This window comes from Megalobrama amblycephala, linkage group LG11, assembly GCF_018812025.1.
Source record: "Megalobrama amblycephala isolate DHTTF-2021 linkage group LG11, ASM1881202v1, whole genome shotgun sequence".
NCBI lineage: Eukaryota > Metazoa > Chordata > Actinopteri > Cypriniformes > Xenocyprididae > Megalobrama > Megalobrama amblycephala.
This window is the reverse complement of record NC_063054.1, coordinates 38,971,060-38,990,308: the sequence shown is the minus strand read 5'-3', so window position 1 is coordinate 38,990,308 and position 19,249 is coordinate 38,971,060. Positions and strand designations below refer to the sequence as shown.

Genomic DNA, 19,249 nt, shown 5'->3' with positions numbered 1-19,249 from the left:
ATTTTTAATATTTGTATAATGCATAATCATTTGTAGAAATATAAGCATGAATGTGCCAAAACTATTTTAAATGCTTATGCATGTAAATCACAACTGCGCATATTTTGATAAAATCATCCATGCAGCGCCTCAGAACTGAACCCGTTCACATCACACACATCACTTCCTGTCAGGCATGAGAAGCTGTTTTGTGTTTATCTCCTGCTAAAAATGCAGGTCAATAAAACAACCAAAACATTTACACGGATTTACATTTTATTTATGCACAAGGCCATAATATCAACTCAATCCTGAGGCCATGTCAATATGATAAAGAGAAATCTGCATAATTTACAAACAGACAAAACTTAATTAATGCATGAAGATAAATCTGAGATATTTTCCCGCCTAAACGATCCCAGATCTCTTAAAGACGAGTTTAGTGATTATGACAGAAAACGAACACAGGCCTGATTCATAAATCACAAAAATAAATCTGCTTTAACAACAGAAATACATAATCCATAAAGTGTGCAAACATGTTCAGTATCAAACAGGAAGCGGTAGAAAAAACTGCCCAATGTGGGTTAATGAACTCATTATCAAGAGATATTAAACTGCTTTTTACAAACACTGTACAAACTAATGCTGTAAACCTGAAAAACACAATCTGACCCATCATCAACAGAAAAATAAAGTATTGCTCGAAATGAATCACACGAGCGAGGGATTTGACTCCTGCTTTTACTCTGGTATTCTTAGTGTGAAGGTTCACATGCCAACGGCAGCGGGATCACGTCTCGTTCCACACGGATGAAGCTGGATCACGGATCTCTAAATCCCGGTGAAGGACTGCAGGACGATGTTGGGCAGACGTGACGCTCTCTTCAGCACTGAAGATCAAACACATGAAGACAGTGAATATTTTCATCTTCAGACTGGAAACGCTGGATCATCATCTGAACTCACCGGGCCGCTCGTGTCGAGGCGTTTCTGCTGCTGCTGCTTTCTGTTCAACATGTGATTCTGTTCCCGCCGCTGAAAGAGTCACGAAACTGTGTTAGTTTCACTCTATACAGCTTCTGACATGATCAAAACACTCAATCTCCCCCAGAGCTTAGACTGTTTTAGTATAATGGACCATATGAGCGTTCTTTAGAGCTTCTGCATTAATTTAATCCAGCTGGAGAACTTCCGGTGAGAGTCATGTGCTGGTGTGTTGAGCATCAGTAGTGTAATATTTAGTTTATAATCAGAATATAGTCACTTAAATAGTCATGCACAGCATTAATTTAGTTACTCAAACGTAAGACGGCATAAAAAAGAAATAAATAAAGACGTTCCTCAGTGTTCCTCCTCGACTAAATTCAATTTGACCATCAGTTTTCACACTTTTATGTGAAAAAAGGCTTCAGAAATTCAATATTTATTGTGCACTTTAGTTAGATTAACTGAATAAATTGTGTGTGAATCACTGATCTTGTGCTGCTCTGACTGACAGCTGCTGTGATTATAAAGAGAGAGCGGCGCTCGCTTTCTGTGTCGTTCATTCACGAGAAAAGTTACTGTTTTTCATCAGATTCTGTGAGTATTTCAAACTTCACATTGACAAAATGTGTTTTTAAACCTAGTTATTTTATAATGTTTAATATTTAGTCAAAAACAAAGTGAAAAACGATTAGAGGAAATGGCTGATATACGCGCAAATAAATGCTGCTCTGCCGCCACCTGCTGGTTAAAGTGGTAATTATTGTCTTTTTTATTTTTAAATAAGTGTTTTCTATCAAATGTTGAATTTCCTATTTTTTTTTAAACGTTCGGTTTTACAACGGAGACAATCTCAGAAGGATGAACAAATAATGTTTGTGTTCATCACATTAAAAATAACATTTGAAGTGCTGGAGAAAATAATGTGTGTGTGTCTAATTACAGACACGGCGTTTTTAAACGCTTCGTCTTTATTGCAATCAATAAACTGGTTTATTTGCAAATTAGGTAAATGTGATTAAAATATGAATACAACATTAAAAAGTCAAACATTGATGGTTTTGTGTCGATGTACAGCGACTACAGAATGAACAGTTCACTGGAAACGCCCGAGCTGACTTAACCACAACCAGGAAGTAACCGTGCATACAGTCCATTGTACAAACGTCCTACAGCTCGCGCTTCACGTGTCTTTCTGCTGTCAAATCTGCACTGATGTTTGTAAAGTAAATTTGATCAAGAATAACTCTGATATTGTTAGTAATACGATCATCTGACAGGTGAGCTGCTCTGCTTCTGATCTCTACAAACGCTCGTGTGCTGCTGTATTGTGTACCAGAGCGCTGTGACATCACAGTCTGAAAGTGAGAGTGCTGCTGGATCAGAGCCCGCTTCTGTGCCATCAGAGACCTGCTGCGGTCCTCAAGAGCTGTGATCACCTGACGAGCCTGAAACAGAAAATAAACGGTCAATGAAAGGTTTTCATCCAAAGTTGTGAATTTAACTTATAAAACATTTGTGGATAAAGCAGTGTTTCCATCCCATGTGTTCAAGAGAATCATCACTTCCTGGGAAACTGGTGTAAAATATCAGTAATAAAAATGTGAGTTTCTTCAGTCGGGCTCTTGAGTTGGTCTCAGAGCGTCAGACGAAACACAATAAACGCGGTCATGTTCATTGTTGGAGCTTTACTGCTGCATTACTCTCAGTGACGTGACGGTTTGTGACGCACCTGACGGAGCAGGTCTTCAGTGCTCATCCTCACGTGTTCCTCAACACACAGCGTCCTCCTCAACGAGTCCAAACTCCGCTGCAGCTCAACCTGACGCTTCCTTCCTCTCAGCGCCTGATTCAGACGCCACGTGCGCTTGTACAGAGGCAGATCAGACATCAGCCGCACTGCATGATGGGCCGCTTTTCCTACCGGTTTAGCCTTCAGATGGAAAAATATAAAGATGATCAGGTTTTGCTGATACAAATATTTTATTTTTATGAAACACAACAGGTCATGACAATCTTAAAACCTGCTCAGGGTCACCCTCCTGTTTGAGAATATTTGTTCATATGTTTACGCACCAGTGTACTTGTGGATCAACTGATTGTGGATTTTAGTATATATAAATGTTTGTTGATCAGAGATTTGTTAATAATGAATTAAATTATAAAAATGTTTATTTTATTTCTCATGTGACCATTATCCGACATCAGAGAACCATGAATGATTGAAATATTCATTTAAAATCTCAATATTTTAGCGGTTGACAGAAACATCAGCATTTGTGGGAAAGAAAAGGAAAGAAGAGACTCACGAGCCAGTGATGTGAAGCCGCTTGCTGTGTTTTCCTGGAGAGAATAAACCAGCTGATCAGTTTACGCAACACCAGCTGAAAGATCATCACTCGTGTCAAAGAAACAAACTCATAATCGACTCACCGTCTTGCCTTTGCTCTTAAGCGGCAGATTTTCCTCTCATCCTCCGCCTGGAACGTCTCAATGTCAACATCGTCTTCACCGCTCTTCTCATTCTGGGGTTAAAATATGAAACAATTTTAATTCAGTTCAAGTTTATTTGTGTCGTCGCTGTCGGGCGGCATTTTTATTTTGTTTTTCATAAATCATTCCTCTCGAACTCCCTTTACATCGGTCTGTGGGTTTTGCAAATATTTAACCAAAAGTATTAAAAAGAGCTTGTGACTAAACCTTGCGGCTCCTCAAACTGTCAGTCAAACCTCATAACTCCGCCCACCTCTGTTGCGAACGAAGTGCCGCACACAGTTTGGAACGTCTCTGCTTGTTTGCAATGCAATGATGAATAAAGAACTGTTTGTTTGAATAAATAAAGCATTTTCTTCACTCAAGAAACACTATGTATATATACTTTATGTGCTTGAGGAGTGGAGAAGATTTGCCATCGGGTCACGACCAATACTGTCTTAAACTGTCTCAACTAGGGTTGCAAAAGAGCCAGAAAGTTTCCATGGTTACTTTACCTGGGGAATTTTGGAAAATTTATATAAATTGATAATATTTTTATAAAATGTATCGTATAAAAACAAAAATAAACTTGACATAAGTTATTTATTTTTCGCATTCAATTAATTCTAATTTAGTAAATATGTAAAATAAATATATTTTTATTGCAGCAATTGTTATGTGTTCTTTATTTCAGCGTCACATGATCCTTCAGCAATCATTCTAATATGATGATTTGATACTCAGTTATTATCACTGTTGGAAACAGTCGTGCTGCTGAATATTTTTTTGGAACCTGTGATACTATTTTCAGGATTCACTGATTAATAAAAAGTTAAAAAGAACAGAATTTATTCAAAATAGAAATCTTTTCTAACAATATCACTTTAATATCACTTTTTTTATCAATTTCACACATCCTTGCTGAATAAAAGTATTAATTTCTTTAAAAAAAAAGAAAGAAAAAAAATACTGACCCCAAACTTTTGAACTATTTTAAATAAATGCTGATCTTTAAATTTCATAATTGAGTATCAAATTAGTAAAAAATTCAACTAAAATTGCATTAAATATGCTTAAACTACATTTAAGTACCCTGTTATAGGCTAACCTGCAATTTTGCAAATTCCGTTTATTCCCGTTAATTCCCATGGAAAGTTTCAACGGAATTTTGCAACCCTAGTCTCAACATGATATTTTGGCCAAATAACAGAAAAAACTGAGCTACAATAAACTTCATAACCTGTAAGCTAATGAAAAAGTAATGCGACGCACTTCTAATGACGGACGAGACATGCATATGTCTGACTTTCGCTGGTCAAAAGCTCCATTTGAGCTTGATTTTGGTAGAATGTTAATAATAATGACACAATATAAAGCCTCAATATCAACTTTGTCAACGTTTTGTCCACTTCCTCCTGACAGAGAGGATATAATACATGTGGTTTCAGAGGATCTGGTATGCTAATGCAAATGGACGCTCATTCTTCATCCAATCTAAGGCTGATTCAGTGACGACTTACACTGTCTTCGGTGGACCACCCGTCACTGGAATACATGAGCGCAGCGCTCGAGTCGTCGACGCCTGCGGCGAGTTCTCTGTCAGAACCAGCAGGAGGAGCGTCCGAGGTCAACGCTTGTCTTTTTCTTTTCCACAGCCACTGGATGCGGTTCTGAAACTCTCGAGGCCTGCGATTGGCCCTTCTGCTGAGAGAACCGCCGCCGTCAGCAGGTGCAGCACATGCGTGTTCACGCGGCTCTTCTGGTGTTTTCGTTTGAGCCGGAAGCAAAGGGACGGCGAATGTTAGCTTTGAGAACGCCGAGATCGGACTCACGAATAAAGGGCGTGAAAAATCACCAATAGTGTTTGTTTTCAGATGTTGTTGAGCTTCAGTGAGGGCGTCAGAAATGGAGGACGATTTCGGGCCGCTGCTTTCAGAGGCTTTAATACAATGTCTGATGTCCGTCTCACTGTCTGGTTCCTCTATTTTGACCGTCACGCAGCGCGGCGAGTCTTTGTTCTGGTTGTCATCCGGCTGGTTCATCTCGGAGGGTTCCTCGATCTTAACGATCTTCACATACTCACTGCACGGATGCTCACTCGTGTCGTGATGTTTGTCCGTTTGCAGCGAGTCACTGTAAGGCTCTACTTTTATGTCGACTGGAGGAGCGTCTGTCGGAGTTTCACTTGGTTCTGTTTTGATAGAAGCGGCGGACTGGAGTCCGGTTGGGTCTTCAGCAGTGCAGCTCGTACGGTTTCCTTCAGAGCTTGCGCTTGATTTCTCGGTCATCACGTGTGACCCAGACGGGCTGCTCTCGGGATTCACACTGGGTTGGACCAACATGGGCAGTTTTATTAACCTATATCCTCCAGGAAGTAACAAAGTGGAAGGAGATTCTCCTGATTGTGTCTGTTCGAGCCCCGTGGTCTTGCCCTCAGCGGCAGGCGGGCAGATCCGGAAGGAAAACGTGTTATTCTTAGCAAGAAAACCGTTCTGTACACCACTTCCAATGGTAAAGCTGCCGTTTCCTGGCACTGGATGGATTCTGGGTGCAATGAATGGAAAAGGTGCTGGATTTAATATAGATTTGGTCATCTGAGGTAGTTGTGTAGCTGTTTGCGCTTCCTGTTGAGCACTTCCTGTTGAGAATCAAAGCGAGAATGTTACATTTGAATATGCAGGCCACATTCTAGGGAAACACAAACAAATTCAAGTCTTGAAAAGGGAATTTACTGCATAATCTGACAGAAATTTTAATTATTAAAATGTAATTCAGAATCCTGAAAAACTAAAACGGAAAATTTGGGAAAATAAAGTTCATAAAGCACCATTATTGTTAACATTTTAATGAACTATTAATTCAATTGATTAGACATGATTTTTGATTATTAAAATGTAATTTAAACTGAATCCTGAAACAGGCACTGACCTGCGCTGCTCTGGTGGTTCACGGGTGGCGCTGCAGGGACGGGCACCAGCTGAATCATCTGTCCGTTGAACTGACACATGTTCACTCCTGTCATCCCTGCGACCGGCTGCAGCACCACCTGCTGTCCTGGAGGAAGAGCAGAAGCCGGGAGAACCGTCTCACCCTTAGACAGCGGTGCAGCGCCAGAGAGGGGCGGAGCTACAGCGTTCAGCTCCCGCCCAGGCTTAGATGATGTCATATGATTAGATGTTGATGTGGGGTTTGGAGGTGCAGCTGCAGGATTGGGAACATGTGAGAATATGAAGAGGGTCGGTGTGCTTTTGACGCCATCAGGAGCCTTGAAGATGGCCAGAGTTTGGGGAGCTGGCGCTTTGAATGCTGCTTTACTCTGGTTTGCTTGCCTCGCTAAACAGGACACAGTAGGTGTGTTATACAGACCAATGGGTTAAAAATAAAAAACAGTGACGCTTGAATGTGTCTCACCTGTGCGTTTGGAGGGATCACGCGCTGGAGTCGTCCTGACCTGAGGCGTTTTGGAAACTGATCTGCCGTGGCTGGCGTTTTGAGGCGCTGGTTTTATCCTGCCAGTCACATACGCTGCCAGACGGTTGGCTGGATGCAGCGATCCCATTCGGCCCAGCAGCAGTTTAGCCTGAGTGTACGTTTTCCCGTTGACCTGAAATCAGTAAACAAGGAAGTTTACGCCTAACATTCAGAGACCAACACTATTCAGAGCCTAGCGTCTCAGCTGTCTGATGATTCAAACTGTACGAGACTTCACCTTGATTGGACCAGAATCCATTAATGTCTTCTTATCAGCCTTCAGATAACCAGCGGGAACGACGTGCGACAGAAGAGGAAAGTGCTCCGCCTCTATGGTGTCATTAACACGCTCATCATTTAGTTTGTTGACTTTCTGAGAGGAAGAATTTCTCAGCGCGTCCTCTCGCTTCTTCGGCTCGCGAGTCTTTTCTGGCTTCTCAGCGAGGGACACGCAGACCTTGTAGGTTAGCATGGAGCTGGACCCGTCCGTTTTAAGATTTTTTGAGAGTAGTTCCACTTTGTAGATGTCAACAGAGAAAAGAGATGAGAGGCAGTTCATGTTGATGCAGCGAAACAGTTCTTTCAGCACCAGAGACCGATGGGACTCCCAGTTACAGCGAGAAATGATCTCCAGCACTTTAGTGGGCTCTGGCTCTCCTGCCGTCACGCCTGGACAAACAAAACAACTAAATATGAAATAACTTCGCTGTAACATTTCTACACTAACGTGTCACCTATTCCATGTTCATCTTTCTATAGTGTGTCCTACTGACCTGGACTAGTGAGGTGCGACTGAGACGCGTCATTGACCTGCAATCAGCGGGAGAGAATAAGACAAAGTCACAAACAGGAAGTGAGGAGAAGATCATGGCGTGTTTGTGTGGATAAAGTACCATTTCATCAGGTCTCTTGGGTGGCAGTAAGTGCACCTGCGGCGGAGGGTCACTGTTGTACTCTCGCACACGAGCACAAGTCATCATGCTCTCCAAGAACAGGTAAACCGGATCCTTCTCCTGCACCTGTGACGGGACAAGCCAACAGGAAATTACATTCAATGAATATACACTACAAGTCAAAAGTTTGGAAACATTAATATTTTTAATGTTTTTGAATGAAGTCTCTTATGATCATTAAGGCTGCATTTTTTTTCATCATAAATACAGAAAAAACTATAATATTGTGAAATTTAAAATTATGGTTTTCTATTTTAATATACTTTAAAATATAATTTATTCCTGTGATCAAAGCTGAATTTTCAGCATCATTACTCCAGTCTTCAGTGTCACATGATCCTTCAGAAATCATTCTAATATGATGATTTATTATCAATGTTGGAGACAGTTGTGCTGCTTAATATTATTTTGGAACCTGTGATACTTTTTTCAGGATTCATTGATGAATAAAACGTCAAAAAGAACAGCATTTATTCAAAATATAATTTTTTTCTAACAATATAAATCTTTACTATCACTTTTTATCAATTTATCACAACCGTGCTGAATAAAAGTATTAATTTCTTTCAAAAAAACAAAAAAAATAACCCCAAACTTTAACCTAACCTAACCCTATATTGTTACAAAAGATTTATATTTTAAATAAATGCTGATATATTTTTTTTAACTTTTTATAAAAAGAATCCTGAAAAGGTATCACAGGTTATAAAATAATATTAAGCATATTAAGTTTCCAACATTGATAATAAATCATCATATCAGAATGATTTCTGAAGGATCATGTGACACTGAAGACTGGAGTAATGATGCTGAAAATTCAGGAATAAATTACACTTTACTATATATTCACATAGAAAACAGCTGATTTACATTGTAAAAATATTTCACAATATTATCATTTTTTTCTGTATTTATTATGAAATAAATGCAGACTTTGTTCAAAAACATTAAAAGTAGTAATGTTTCCAAACTTTTGACTGGTAGCGTAGCAGGAGGCATCTGCGCACACGCTCGGATAGCACAACATCAGCTCAGCACAGAAAAGACTCTGAAACGTCCTGGGAAAGAACCTGAGGATTGGGCCGTGGCGTGTAGGTGTGTAAGCGCGGCGCTCGTCTCGGCACACCGACTGCTTTAGGGGTGAAGATCGGCTCGGGGTCGTCCTCATTCGGTCTCCTCTTCCACAGGCTGGTCACTCGGAGAGCCGGCGCAGGCCTGCTGTCTGATCCTTGGTCAGCAATGGCTGTTGACAACAGAAGACATGTGACGTCTCAGATCAACTCAGCGTTTCATGGAGAATAAGTGCACGAGCATTTGCACCAGGATTATTACAGTTAACTGAACTGAAAAAGGAAAATATCACAATAAAACTAAACTGATGATAGCAGTGACTCACGGAAGGCCATCAGGCTGCTGGTGCTGTGCGTTCGGCTCAGTTCTGGCGAGCGGATCAGAAGGATCTTGTGCTTGAAGCAGCCGCAGCTGAACATGCACTGCACTCGTCTGCAGTGGGTGGATCCGCGAATCTCTCTGTTCAGACTGTGACAGACGCAGCCCAGCCGGCAGAAGTCCTTCACGCAAGCTTCTTCGTTAACGTGCCGCGTGCTGAACTGTGTCGTCTTCACCGCCGTCTGCACGGATGAAAGCACAATCATTCGGTTATCAGTGTTCACAGGTAATCATAACATTCTGAATGTGAACCTGTTTATTCTGTGTATTCTGTTTGTGATGCTCCTACCTCTGTGGTCAGCAGTGAACTCAAGGCAAAGCTCGCTCTCTCGGTGGTGATGTAAGCGGGACTCCTGCCATGAAAGATGGCGTGTTCTTCTTGTGCCAAGAGCTCCGTGAGACTTTTAGCCGATGCGGAGGACTGCGATCCATCGACAGCTTCTCTGTTGAACCTCAGCTGCTGCCTACGACGACGGCACTTCCTCCCACGTCTGGAATAACCTATTCTGGTTCTATCATGGGACACTTTAGGATGATGGTCCTGGAGCGAGCGCTGAGAGGTGCTTCTTGAGGAAGAACGCACAATGTTTCCTGGAGGTCTGGATGAACACACGTTGGGCGTCACGCCCCGCGTCTGAAGGACACTGTCCAGGGTTCGGACGTAACTGCTGCTTTTGACGGGCAGCTGATAGACCACCGGTGACGGAGAGCTTGTTGAAAACACAGCGGCGCGGTCGCTGATCTGCTGGCCTTCACTTTCAAGATACTCATCCAACAAGTCCGAGGAAAATGCAGAATGGTTGCCTGTAAAAAAAAAAAAAAAAAAAAAAAAAAAAAGTATAAAATTATAAGAAGTAAATTCAGATAAATAAAGGAGCTTTTATTGTTTATGTTCTTACTGTCAGCTGCACTCTTGGAACTGAATTTCTCCATCCAGCCCTTGATCCGGGTCAGATCGTTAGTCTTCCCGGTCCGCGACACAAAAGGAGCATCTGGACGCAAACAAAGCGCTAGTCATTGATGGGTAAATAAATAAATGAAAAAAATCAAATACACACAAATAAATCAGTAACATTTTACAATGAGGTTTTATTTGTCAACATCAGTTAACGTGAAATTAAAAACATGATAATCTATTAAAGTTGTATCTGTTAAGATTAGTTAATGCACAGTTAATAAATGTTAACAAATGAGACCATATTGTAAAGTGTTCCCTGTATATTATTAATAGCAAGGGTCCTATGAAACACACAATCCCGGAAGAATAAAACGGGATTAGGGAAAAAGTAAAATGGATTTCATAAATTTGGAAGATTAAATTTTTGTGAAACTTTTAATAAATTGTTGTTAAAGTGTGTAATTTTAATGATTTTAATTAATTAAACATGCAAAATTCATTAAAATCTAAATTTCATATGGCCCTATTAGGGACGCACTGATCCGATATTCGGTATCGGCTTCAATACTGTGATTTTTGCTGGATTAAGTATCAATACTGTGTGTACTCATGGATGTTACTGGTAAGACCCACAAAAGGCAAAAATTGACATTAATAATTCTCATTAATGCCAACAGTGACTCCATTTCTTTAATCAAATCTGCATAATATAAAGAAAGAAGATCAAATGCCATGAAGAGTTATTGTGCTTACGGGAGGATGGTGTGAGGTCGAGAACAGGCGAGGGTAAATCAACACCGAGATAATGTAGGTCTATGGGAGCAGCTGGATCCACAAGATTCAGTTTCAACCCAACTGTGTGTAGAAATGAAAACTGAAATGAATCAGCTGGACATCACCAGAGCAACAGTGACACGCTGCAAACTTTGCACATTATCTGCTGGACTGATTTTAACAGAGCTGAGCTGAGAACAAGCTCTCACTGCTGGCTGAACGAGTCAGGAGATCTTAATTAGTGATGCAATGAAAATTTGTTTTTTGAGAGCCGAAACTAGTCGTGTTTAATTAGTGTTTCTCTCCACTTCACCATTATTTCATTTGAGAAAACTATCGTCAGATAAAATAAACCCGCCAAAATAAAAGTTCAGATTAACGTGAAGACACTGATAGAAATATATTACTATTAATTAAAATTAGCGAAGGAACTGGATCAGAGATCGTAGATTCTACCCAACCTAAAAAGCCTCAGCATCCATCTAAAAAGCGTAAAATGTCTATCTAAAAACGAGTACATATAATAAATATGTAATATAGTGCATATATGAATCAGAACGCTCCTCTCTATAGAGTTTTTTCTACTTTCGGCAGTTGAAGCACTGATTGATGGATCACATGACACATGATTCAATTCAGTAAATTGTTCTGAATCTTCTGATGTTCGTTCATGATTATCTGCTGCTGTAACTAGTAGTAAATGATCTCTTCATGATCTGTCAGCACACAAACACATTTATTGACTGAATTTACTGATGAAACTGACAGAAATTGTTTCATATCAAAAGTATCAAAGAATATTGTGATTATTGGATGACAGGAGCTAGTGTGTGAGGAATGCATTAATCACAGATCCTGAGTGTGTGTGTGTGTGTGTGTGTGTGTGTGTGTGTGTGTGCACCTTGTTGAAGCGCAGGATGAAGGATCTGTCTGTTCTTCAGCTGCTTCAGACGCTGCAGTAACACGAGCTCATGCTCAGAGATTCTGTCTGCTGCAGATGAACCATCATCAGACACGCTCAGACCTTTATCAGGCAGCGACTTCTCCGTCTGATTTTGTGTGTGTGACGATGGAGACGATTGCACAGATTTCCTCATGTTTCCGACATGAACGTCAAGCGCCTCCTGTGAAATAAACAGTAACAGATCCACCCGTGTCACTGCTTGTCAAAGGATAATAAAACATTTTTGTTCATTCTGAGTAAAATATTCATGTTCATTCGTGTCTGTGTTATGTCTCTACAGGAAAACAGAGACATCAGGACTGATCGTACCTTTGCAGTGAAGGACACAAACAAGACACCGTCCACGTCCTCCAGGTCCGGCTGCATGGACACGTCCATGGCCTTGTTGACCCGGGCAGCAGCCGCTCTCGCGTACTTCACGTTGGACCACCATTTAGCCTTGGCTTTCCATGCTCCCTTCATGCGCCTCCGGTAAACACGCTTGGCATTACAGGTGCCAGAAAGAGCCGGACCGGTCGAAGGAACGGCAGGTTTCCTGCGGCTGGTTACGCCCAGCGGCCGACTGATCTGAGGTCTCGCCGGATCCGTCATCACGTCTTCAGCAGATTCAGAATCTAAAGAAGCCGCTGGTTCATCTCTGGGTCTGATGAGCCGTTCACCTTCACTGTCGTTTGACCGGATTCCTCCTCCTTCACAGGACTCCTGATGGGCGTGTGTTGAGCTGCCGTACGCGAAAAAGAAGAAACACCGTCATGTATCTCATGAAAACTGTGTGGCTCAGTTATTAACCCTTAACGACGTTTGCTCAAATTAAAAAAATTTTCTCTTTGTCAAAATGACATGAAACTTTGTACAGTTGTTAACACTTTCTAGATCTACAAATAATAAAAAATTGGAGTGAAATCTAGTTTTTATGTTAGTGTAGAAAAAAAGTCACACTCAGGGTCTTTGGGGTCTCCAGAGACTCCAGGCAACAAAATGTAATTTATATAAATAAATTAGAAAATATTTTTAAAAATAGGTTTTTATACAAAAACAGCTTTTTATGTAAAATTCACTTTATAAAAGACCCACATTTCTAACTTTCATTCATGGGGATCACATGGATAATCTGAAATGGTTTAGTGTGAGATTTTTGCCCATCTTTTGGAAAATGCAGTTTTAAAAGTAAAAAAATGATCACTTTATCCAGCAGATGCTGCAGAGCTCCACTATTTGCTGTTTGACTGACTGAAAGACATCTTTACACAAGTATTTTCAGCTGGATTCATATCTAAATATTATCAAATCACAATTATGACAATAAAAGCTACTTTTAGTCAAAGTTTAGCATTTTTTAAAAATGTTGATTTTGAGGATGAATTTTGTCCATTTTCTAAGCGGGGTCTCATCATAATGTAACAATATTGAAAAACTGATTTTTTTCCTCTGTACAAAAAAATACTAAACTTTGACAAAAAGTAGCTTTTATTGTCATAATTGTGATTTCATAATATTTAGATATGAATCCAGCTGAAAATACTTGTGTAAAGATGTCTTTCAGTCAGTCAAACAGCAAATAGTTTTTTACTTTTAAAACTGCATTTTCTAAAAGAAGAACAAAAATTTTACACTAAACCATGTCAAATTATCCATGTGATCCCCATGAATGAAAGTCAGAAATGTGGGTCTTTTATAAAGTGAATTTTACATAAAAAGCTGTTTTTGTATTAAAAAAAATTTAGGGACAAGAAAATTGATTATTTGTCAAATTCGAATGACATTTTAGTATTTTTGACAGTATGAGTGAGTTTAATTTGTTGATAGACCGATCGTTAATCTAGTTAATTATTTAATGCACCGAGCTCTGCAGTCACAACACTCTACAACAGCAGAATGTTACTTTTAATTATTTTAAACCTAATTCCTTGTCCAATTCGAATGATTTCTTAGTTTTATATATCATTTGTGACTGCATTTTCTATAGATATGATCAGATGTGCAGTCTACCAATGACATTAGAGCGACAGCACTAGGAACGCCCACAAGCAACTTCACAGTAGGAGACTAGCGACATGCAGCGAAAAAGTCACTGGCGGTGTGAACGGGGCTTGAGGTCTGTGGAGACCCTGAGTGTGCTTCCCAAAGGAAGACCGCACAAGAGTTAAAGCGAGCCAGAGCTAGTACAGCACGGCAGTCGCGTATCGACACACATACCTGAGGTGTTGATCTCCAGCGGACACCTTCCCGTTATTCCCGGTGTGATTGGCAACAGACGGCCGTGACGGAGACCTGCCGGTCAGAGCGAGTCCGAGTTTGTTCTGGATGAGGCGAGCGCTCGGCCCGTCTTCCCTGAACGCCAACATGAAGGGATTGCAGTCGATTTTAAGCCGGGTTATCTGCGGGTTCTGGTAGCTGGTGACCGCGTAGAACTCTGTCAGAGGGAAGGTGAACATGTGAACGCCGGGACCCTCCAGCGGAACGGAGCGCTCCGGACACACGCTCACGGGAACCACGAAGAGGCGCGGCTGGTAGCGGCACATGGGATACAGAAGCACGCCGGCGTCCCGCTCCAGAGAGCTGTGCGTCAACTTCACCTTATAGAAGGACACCGGGCCGTCCATCCAGTGCTGACCCAGAGCCGGAGAGTCGGGATGAAAACACTCCGGACTCCGAGGGTGAGGTTCAGCCGTTCCGTCGCGCTCCCACGTTTTCCCGTTCCATCTGTGTCGGAAATCATCCAACGGAGTAAAATCCATGATTAGGAAGTACCTGAGATGGGGGTCTAAACCGCTCAGACGGAAACGGCAGCAGGGAAACATGCGTCTGCCCTGCTCCGTCAGGATCATCTCAGTGCCGAGGCTGTGAAAGCGGCTCCAGACGGACTCGTTCTCCAGGGTGACGTCGATACTGCCGTTCTGCACAGCCGATTCGCTGCCATGATCCTTTTCGGTTCTCAAAGCGACAGCCTGAGCGCAACCGGATCCATTCGTGCTATTAATAGTGTCATCATTTCCCAGCATTCCCTCCGCTGTAGTCTCCTCCATTGCTGCGGGGCGCTCAAACGCCGGGTCATTTACAGGCCTATCCAAATCTGCCGCATGATTCATGTGACTTCAGCATCTGAAAACTGATGGAAAAACAAGCAGAGGGAAATCAGAGTTTAAAGTGTTAGTTCACCCAAAAATGAAAATAATGTCATTAATTACTCACCCTCATGTCGTTCCACACCCATAAGACCTTCGTTCATCTTCTGAACACAAATTAAGATGTTTTTGATGAAATCCGATGGCTCAGTGAGGCCTGCATAGCCAGCAATGACATTTCCTCTCTCAAGATCCATTAATGTACTAAAAACATATTTAAATCAGTTCATGTGAGTACAGTGGTTCAATATTAATATTATAAAGCCACGAGAATATTTTTGGTGCGCCAAAAAAACAAAATAACGACTTATATAGTAGGGGTGTAACGATTTATCGTAGTACAATATTTTGCGATGCAAACATGTTACGATATACATCGTAGAGTGATGGCGATACTTTTATGATATGACGGCAGTTTAATCTTATTGGTTGAGCTGCCGACGTGACCTACTCTGCAAGGTGGCAGTGAGAGAAGCCGGTTGTCACCGCATATAAATGGTGCATCTCAATCAGCTCTCTAGTTCAGTAAGTGTTTCGGGCTCACATTGAATCTTGCAAGCAGGTTTAAACGTTTCTCATGTCAGTCTCTTGCATGGTCGCGTGAGAAAAGTCGTGGCTTTCTTTCACCGCAGTGCACAGCAACAGCTGCTCACAGAAAAGCAAAAGACGCTTGCGATGCTTTGCTTCAAGAAGTTCTGTGGGGCCGTTCACATATTGCGTCTTTTCCGCGTGCAAGTCAGTTATTATTTTCAAATGTAGCCGGGCGGCAGGCGCGCTCATAATGAGATCAACGCGACGCGCATGCAATTCTCAACTTCTCAGAATGCCGCAAGCGCACCGCAGGTCGTGTGACAAGAATCAACCGATCAGCTATGGCCTTTCCGTAACAAAACATCAAAAGCTCAGCCGAACAGCTGATCATAGCTGTACATGGTGGTTTTTATATCTTATCTCCATCAATATATCTCGTAGTAAAACTAATGCAAGGGCTAGAAATCATTTATCCTTTGCAGAAACATCCTGATCCTCTTGGAGAGCTCAGTTCATGGTTGCATAGCAACGACCGACGCCACGGGAGCGCAAGTGCTTTGGAAAGAAGGAGAAGCGGTGCGGCCGCGCCTTCCACGCGTTTTTAGACGCGATATGTGAACGGCCCCTATTCATAATTCTAAGTTCATTTTAAATTTAACATATTTTTTTCAGTGACAGACAGCCCTATTCAACTGTTAATTTGAATACAGAAGGTTTTTATTAAAATTTTATTTTTATTTATTGAAATGTGATCTTGTATGTACAACAAGGAAAATTATTGAAATTTGTTCATGTTTTTTGAATAAATCTTGTTTGAATTTCAGTTTCATTTTGTTCAAAATATCGAGATACGTACCGTATCGTGACCTGAGCGTATCGTTACACCCCTATTATGATGACCGATTTTTTTAAAACACTGCTTCAGGAAGCTTCGGAACGTTATGAATCTTTTGTGTCAAATCATGATTCAGATCGCGTGTCAAACCACCAAACTGCTGAAATCACGTGACTTTGGTGATCCGAATCGTGATTCGACACAAAAGATTCATAACGCTCCGAAGCTTCCTGAAGCAGTGTTTTGAAATCGGCCATCACTATATAAGTCGTTATTTTGGTTTTTTTGGCGCTCCAAAAATATTCTCGTGGCTTTATAATATTAATATTGAACCACTGTACTCACATGACCTGATTTAAATATGTTTTTAGTACATTAATGGATCTTGAGAGAGGAAATGTCATTGCTGGCTATGCAGGCCTCACTGAGCCATCGGATTTCATCAAAAATATCTTAATTTGTGTTCTGAAGATTAACAAAGGTCTTATGGGTGTGGAACGACATGAGCGTGAGAAATAAATTACATTATTTTCATTTTTGGGTGAACTAACAGAATAACAACAGCTGTTGCCGACATGTCAACTTATGACTCAACCAATGACGTGCGTTGGGGGCGGGACTATCTGTGTGACTGACCAATTACAGACGGAGGGAGTGTTCCGGAAACCTGTCTGCAACAGCTAGTTACTAGGCTTGTTCGAGATGCATCGGCGCTGCACAGACCGATCGGCGAATGACATCAAAGTACCGCGAGAGCGATTGGAGACCAGACTACTCCTTATGCTTTTGAATCGCTCTCGCGGTACTTTGATGTCATACACCGATCGGTCTGCGCAACGCGGATGTATCTCGAACAAGCCTATTGTTGCAAATCGATGAAAAAAAATCGCTAATAATCGACAATTTTTTTTTTTAAATAAAAAATTTATATTATGTTTTATTCGATACAAATAAATCAGTATGGTACAAATAAATTACACGCTTCGACAAGCAACTGTTTATTGCGATTTTCAAAACAAGCTATACACTATAACCTGACTGCATAATTAGGCTGTTTTGCTTTAAAATAAACACTTTCTTTGCTAATTTATGTCAAAGAAGGCATAATATTTACTGAATGCTCAGACTTTCCCTCATGTTGGATTGCTGGATGCGGCGGTTGGATCGCGATCATGGCGATCGCTGCTGTCGTTACTGCATGTTACAGTAATAAAACTAACAAATGATCTTCATGCAACGTGTATGAACGCAAAGACGAGCGAAAACAAACACAAACAGAGTCACAGGTTAGTTAGGTTAGCCGCTAACTAGAACAAGTTAACTCGAGGGAGTCTGTCAGGAGGATTCCAGTCAACAAACGCAGCGACTCTGTTTAACTCTGAACAGGAACAGCTGAAATCATGCAGATTCGAGTTGTTTCTCACTCACCTTTCTTAAGTTGTGCTGCATTCAGTCATTATCGTGTGTTTGTTGTGTTTCTCAGCGCTTCCTAACCGACATGCTCCCAAACCAACTGATCAGCCGCGCGCTGCAGGCACGTGACGTCACTCACTGTAACTGCTCCTGTTCGCGCTGTTTTCCTGCGGGCGAATGGCGAGGCGTTCCGTGACGCAGCGATGACTGACGCGAGCCTCATCGGAGCGTTGCTTATTTCAGCGATGCCTCATCGCATTCATCAGGAATAACTTGGGCAGTTTGAATATATAGTGGAGGTTTCCAACAGTGCGTTCGTGTCCATATCACGGTCTTGACCATTTTTTGTCGCTACTAAGTTAATATACTGCGATGAGTTCATGTTTGTCATGTTTCGGGTGTCGCACTAACTTTTAAAACACAAACTGACAATTTATTACTAAACATTCCATTTGTTTCTTTCTTTATTTATTTATTCTTTTCTCTAATCGAAGTGTTTCGGACAAAATTTATTTTGTTGAAAGATGAAATCCGCTTCCCTAGCGCTAACCCTGCAGGAAGTGACATCATCTATTGGCGGGAAAACAGCAGCGCAAACATCAGGGCTGCGTTCAGCCCCGACAAAACGTTGCAAAACGTTTTTTAAACGGAAACGGTGGCGCGTTGAACACCCTGTTCTGATGACGCAAGAGTTGCAACTATGGCAGCTGAGAAGGCCATTCTTTGTGTTCTTTTGGAATAATTTTCGGAGCCTGATTAAATCGTTATAAATACTTGTTTAATACTACAAAATGCGCTCGATGTTACAGTCACTGCCCTTGCTGTCCAGAATAAACGAGAACATCCCAATCAAGTGAAGGGATTTGTGGAAACTTCTAATTATTGTTATACAACACTTGACTTGCACTTCATGATGAAAAGACAAACATTTCAGGTGAAGGCTAATCCACTTCTTACCTCCGAGACTGTGTTGATCTATATTATTTTTATTGTGAGTATTAGGCTTATCAATATTGCTGATCACTGTTGTTGTTCTTTATATATGATTGTAATATTTACCAACTATACTCCTCTGATTATATAAAAGTTTATTAAAGTGTCACATCACAATACAATAGCAAAATAGATATAAATATATTTTGCATAAATATATAGTGTTTTTATGTTACGTTAATACCCATTGTGCGAGCTGTCTCTTTAATATCGCGTGGTATACATACATCTTGCCACTGATTGGGCTGACATTTCTGACACACCCACCAAACAAGAGAAAACGCATCTCAAACCCGTTGCAGACCGCTTCCAGGAAACATGTCGTTCAACCCGGGAAACGTAGCAAAACGTTGCGCACCGGTTTGAGCTTGAACGTGCCCCAGTATTATCAATGGATTAATT

The 19,249-nt window shown here is 41.2% G+C and overlaps 1 protein-coding gene across 1 annotated transcript; it reads right to left on the bottom strand.

Annotated features, from left to right (window-relative positions):
- Positions 1-237: 237 nt before the first annotated feature.
- magl (MAX dimerization protein MGA-like) lies at positions 238-18,051 on the bottom strand. The gene is made up of 21 exons (XM_048207953.1): positions 17,870-18,051; positions 14,147-15,059; positions 12,260-12,671; positions 11,888-12,110; positions 10,966-11,067; positions 10,214-10,306; positions 9,604-10,118; positions 9,262-9,496; positions 8,936-9,108; positions 7,806-7,931; positions 7,686-7,722; positions 7,151-7,581; positions 6,853-7,045; positions 6,370-6,774; positions 4,962-6,079; positions 3,400-3,491; positions 3,276-3,309; positions 2,699-2,899; positions 2,303-2,414; positions 949-1,017; positions 238-872 (listed from the first exon to the last, which is right to left on the bottom strand). The coding sequence occupies exons 2-21, from the start codon at positions 15,037-15,039 to the stop codon at positions 814-816; spliced, it is 5,523 nt and encodes a 1,840-aa protein (XP_048063910.1). The 5' UTR covers positions 15,040-15,059; positions 17,870-18,051; the 3' UTR covers positions 238-813.
- Between the last annotated feature and the right edge of the window lie 1,198 nt (positions 18,052-19,249).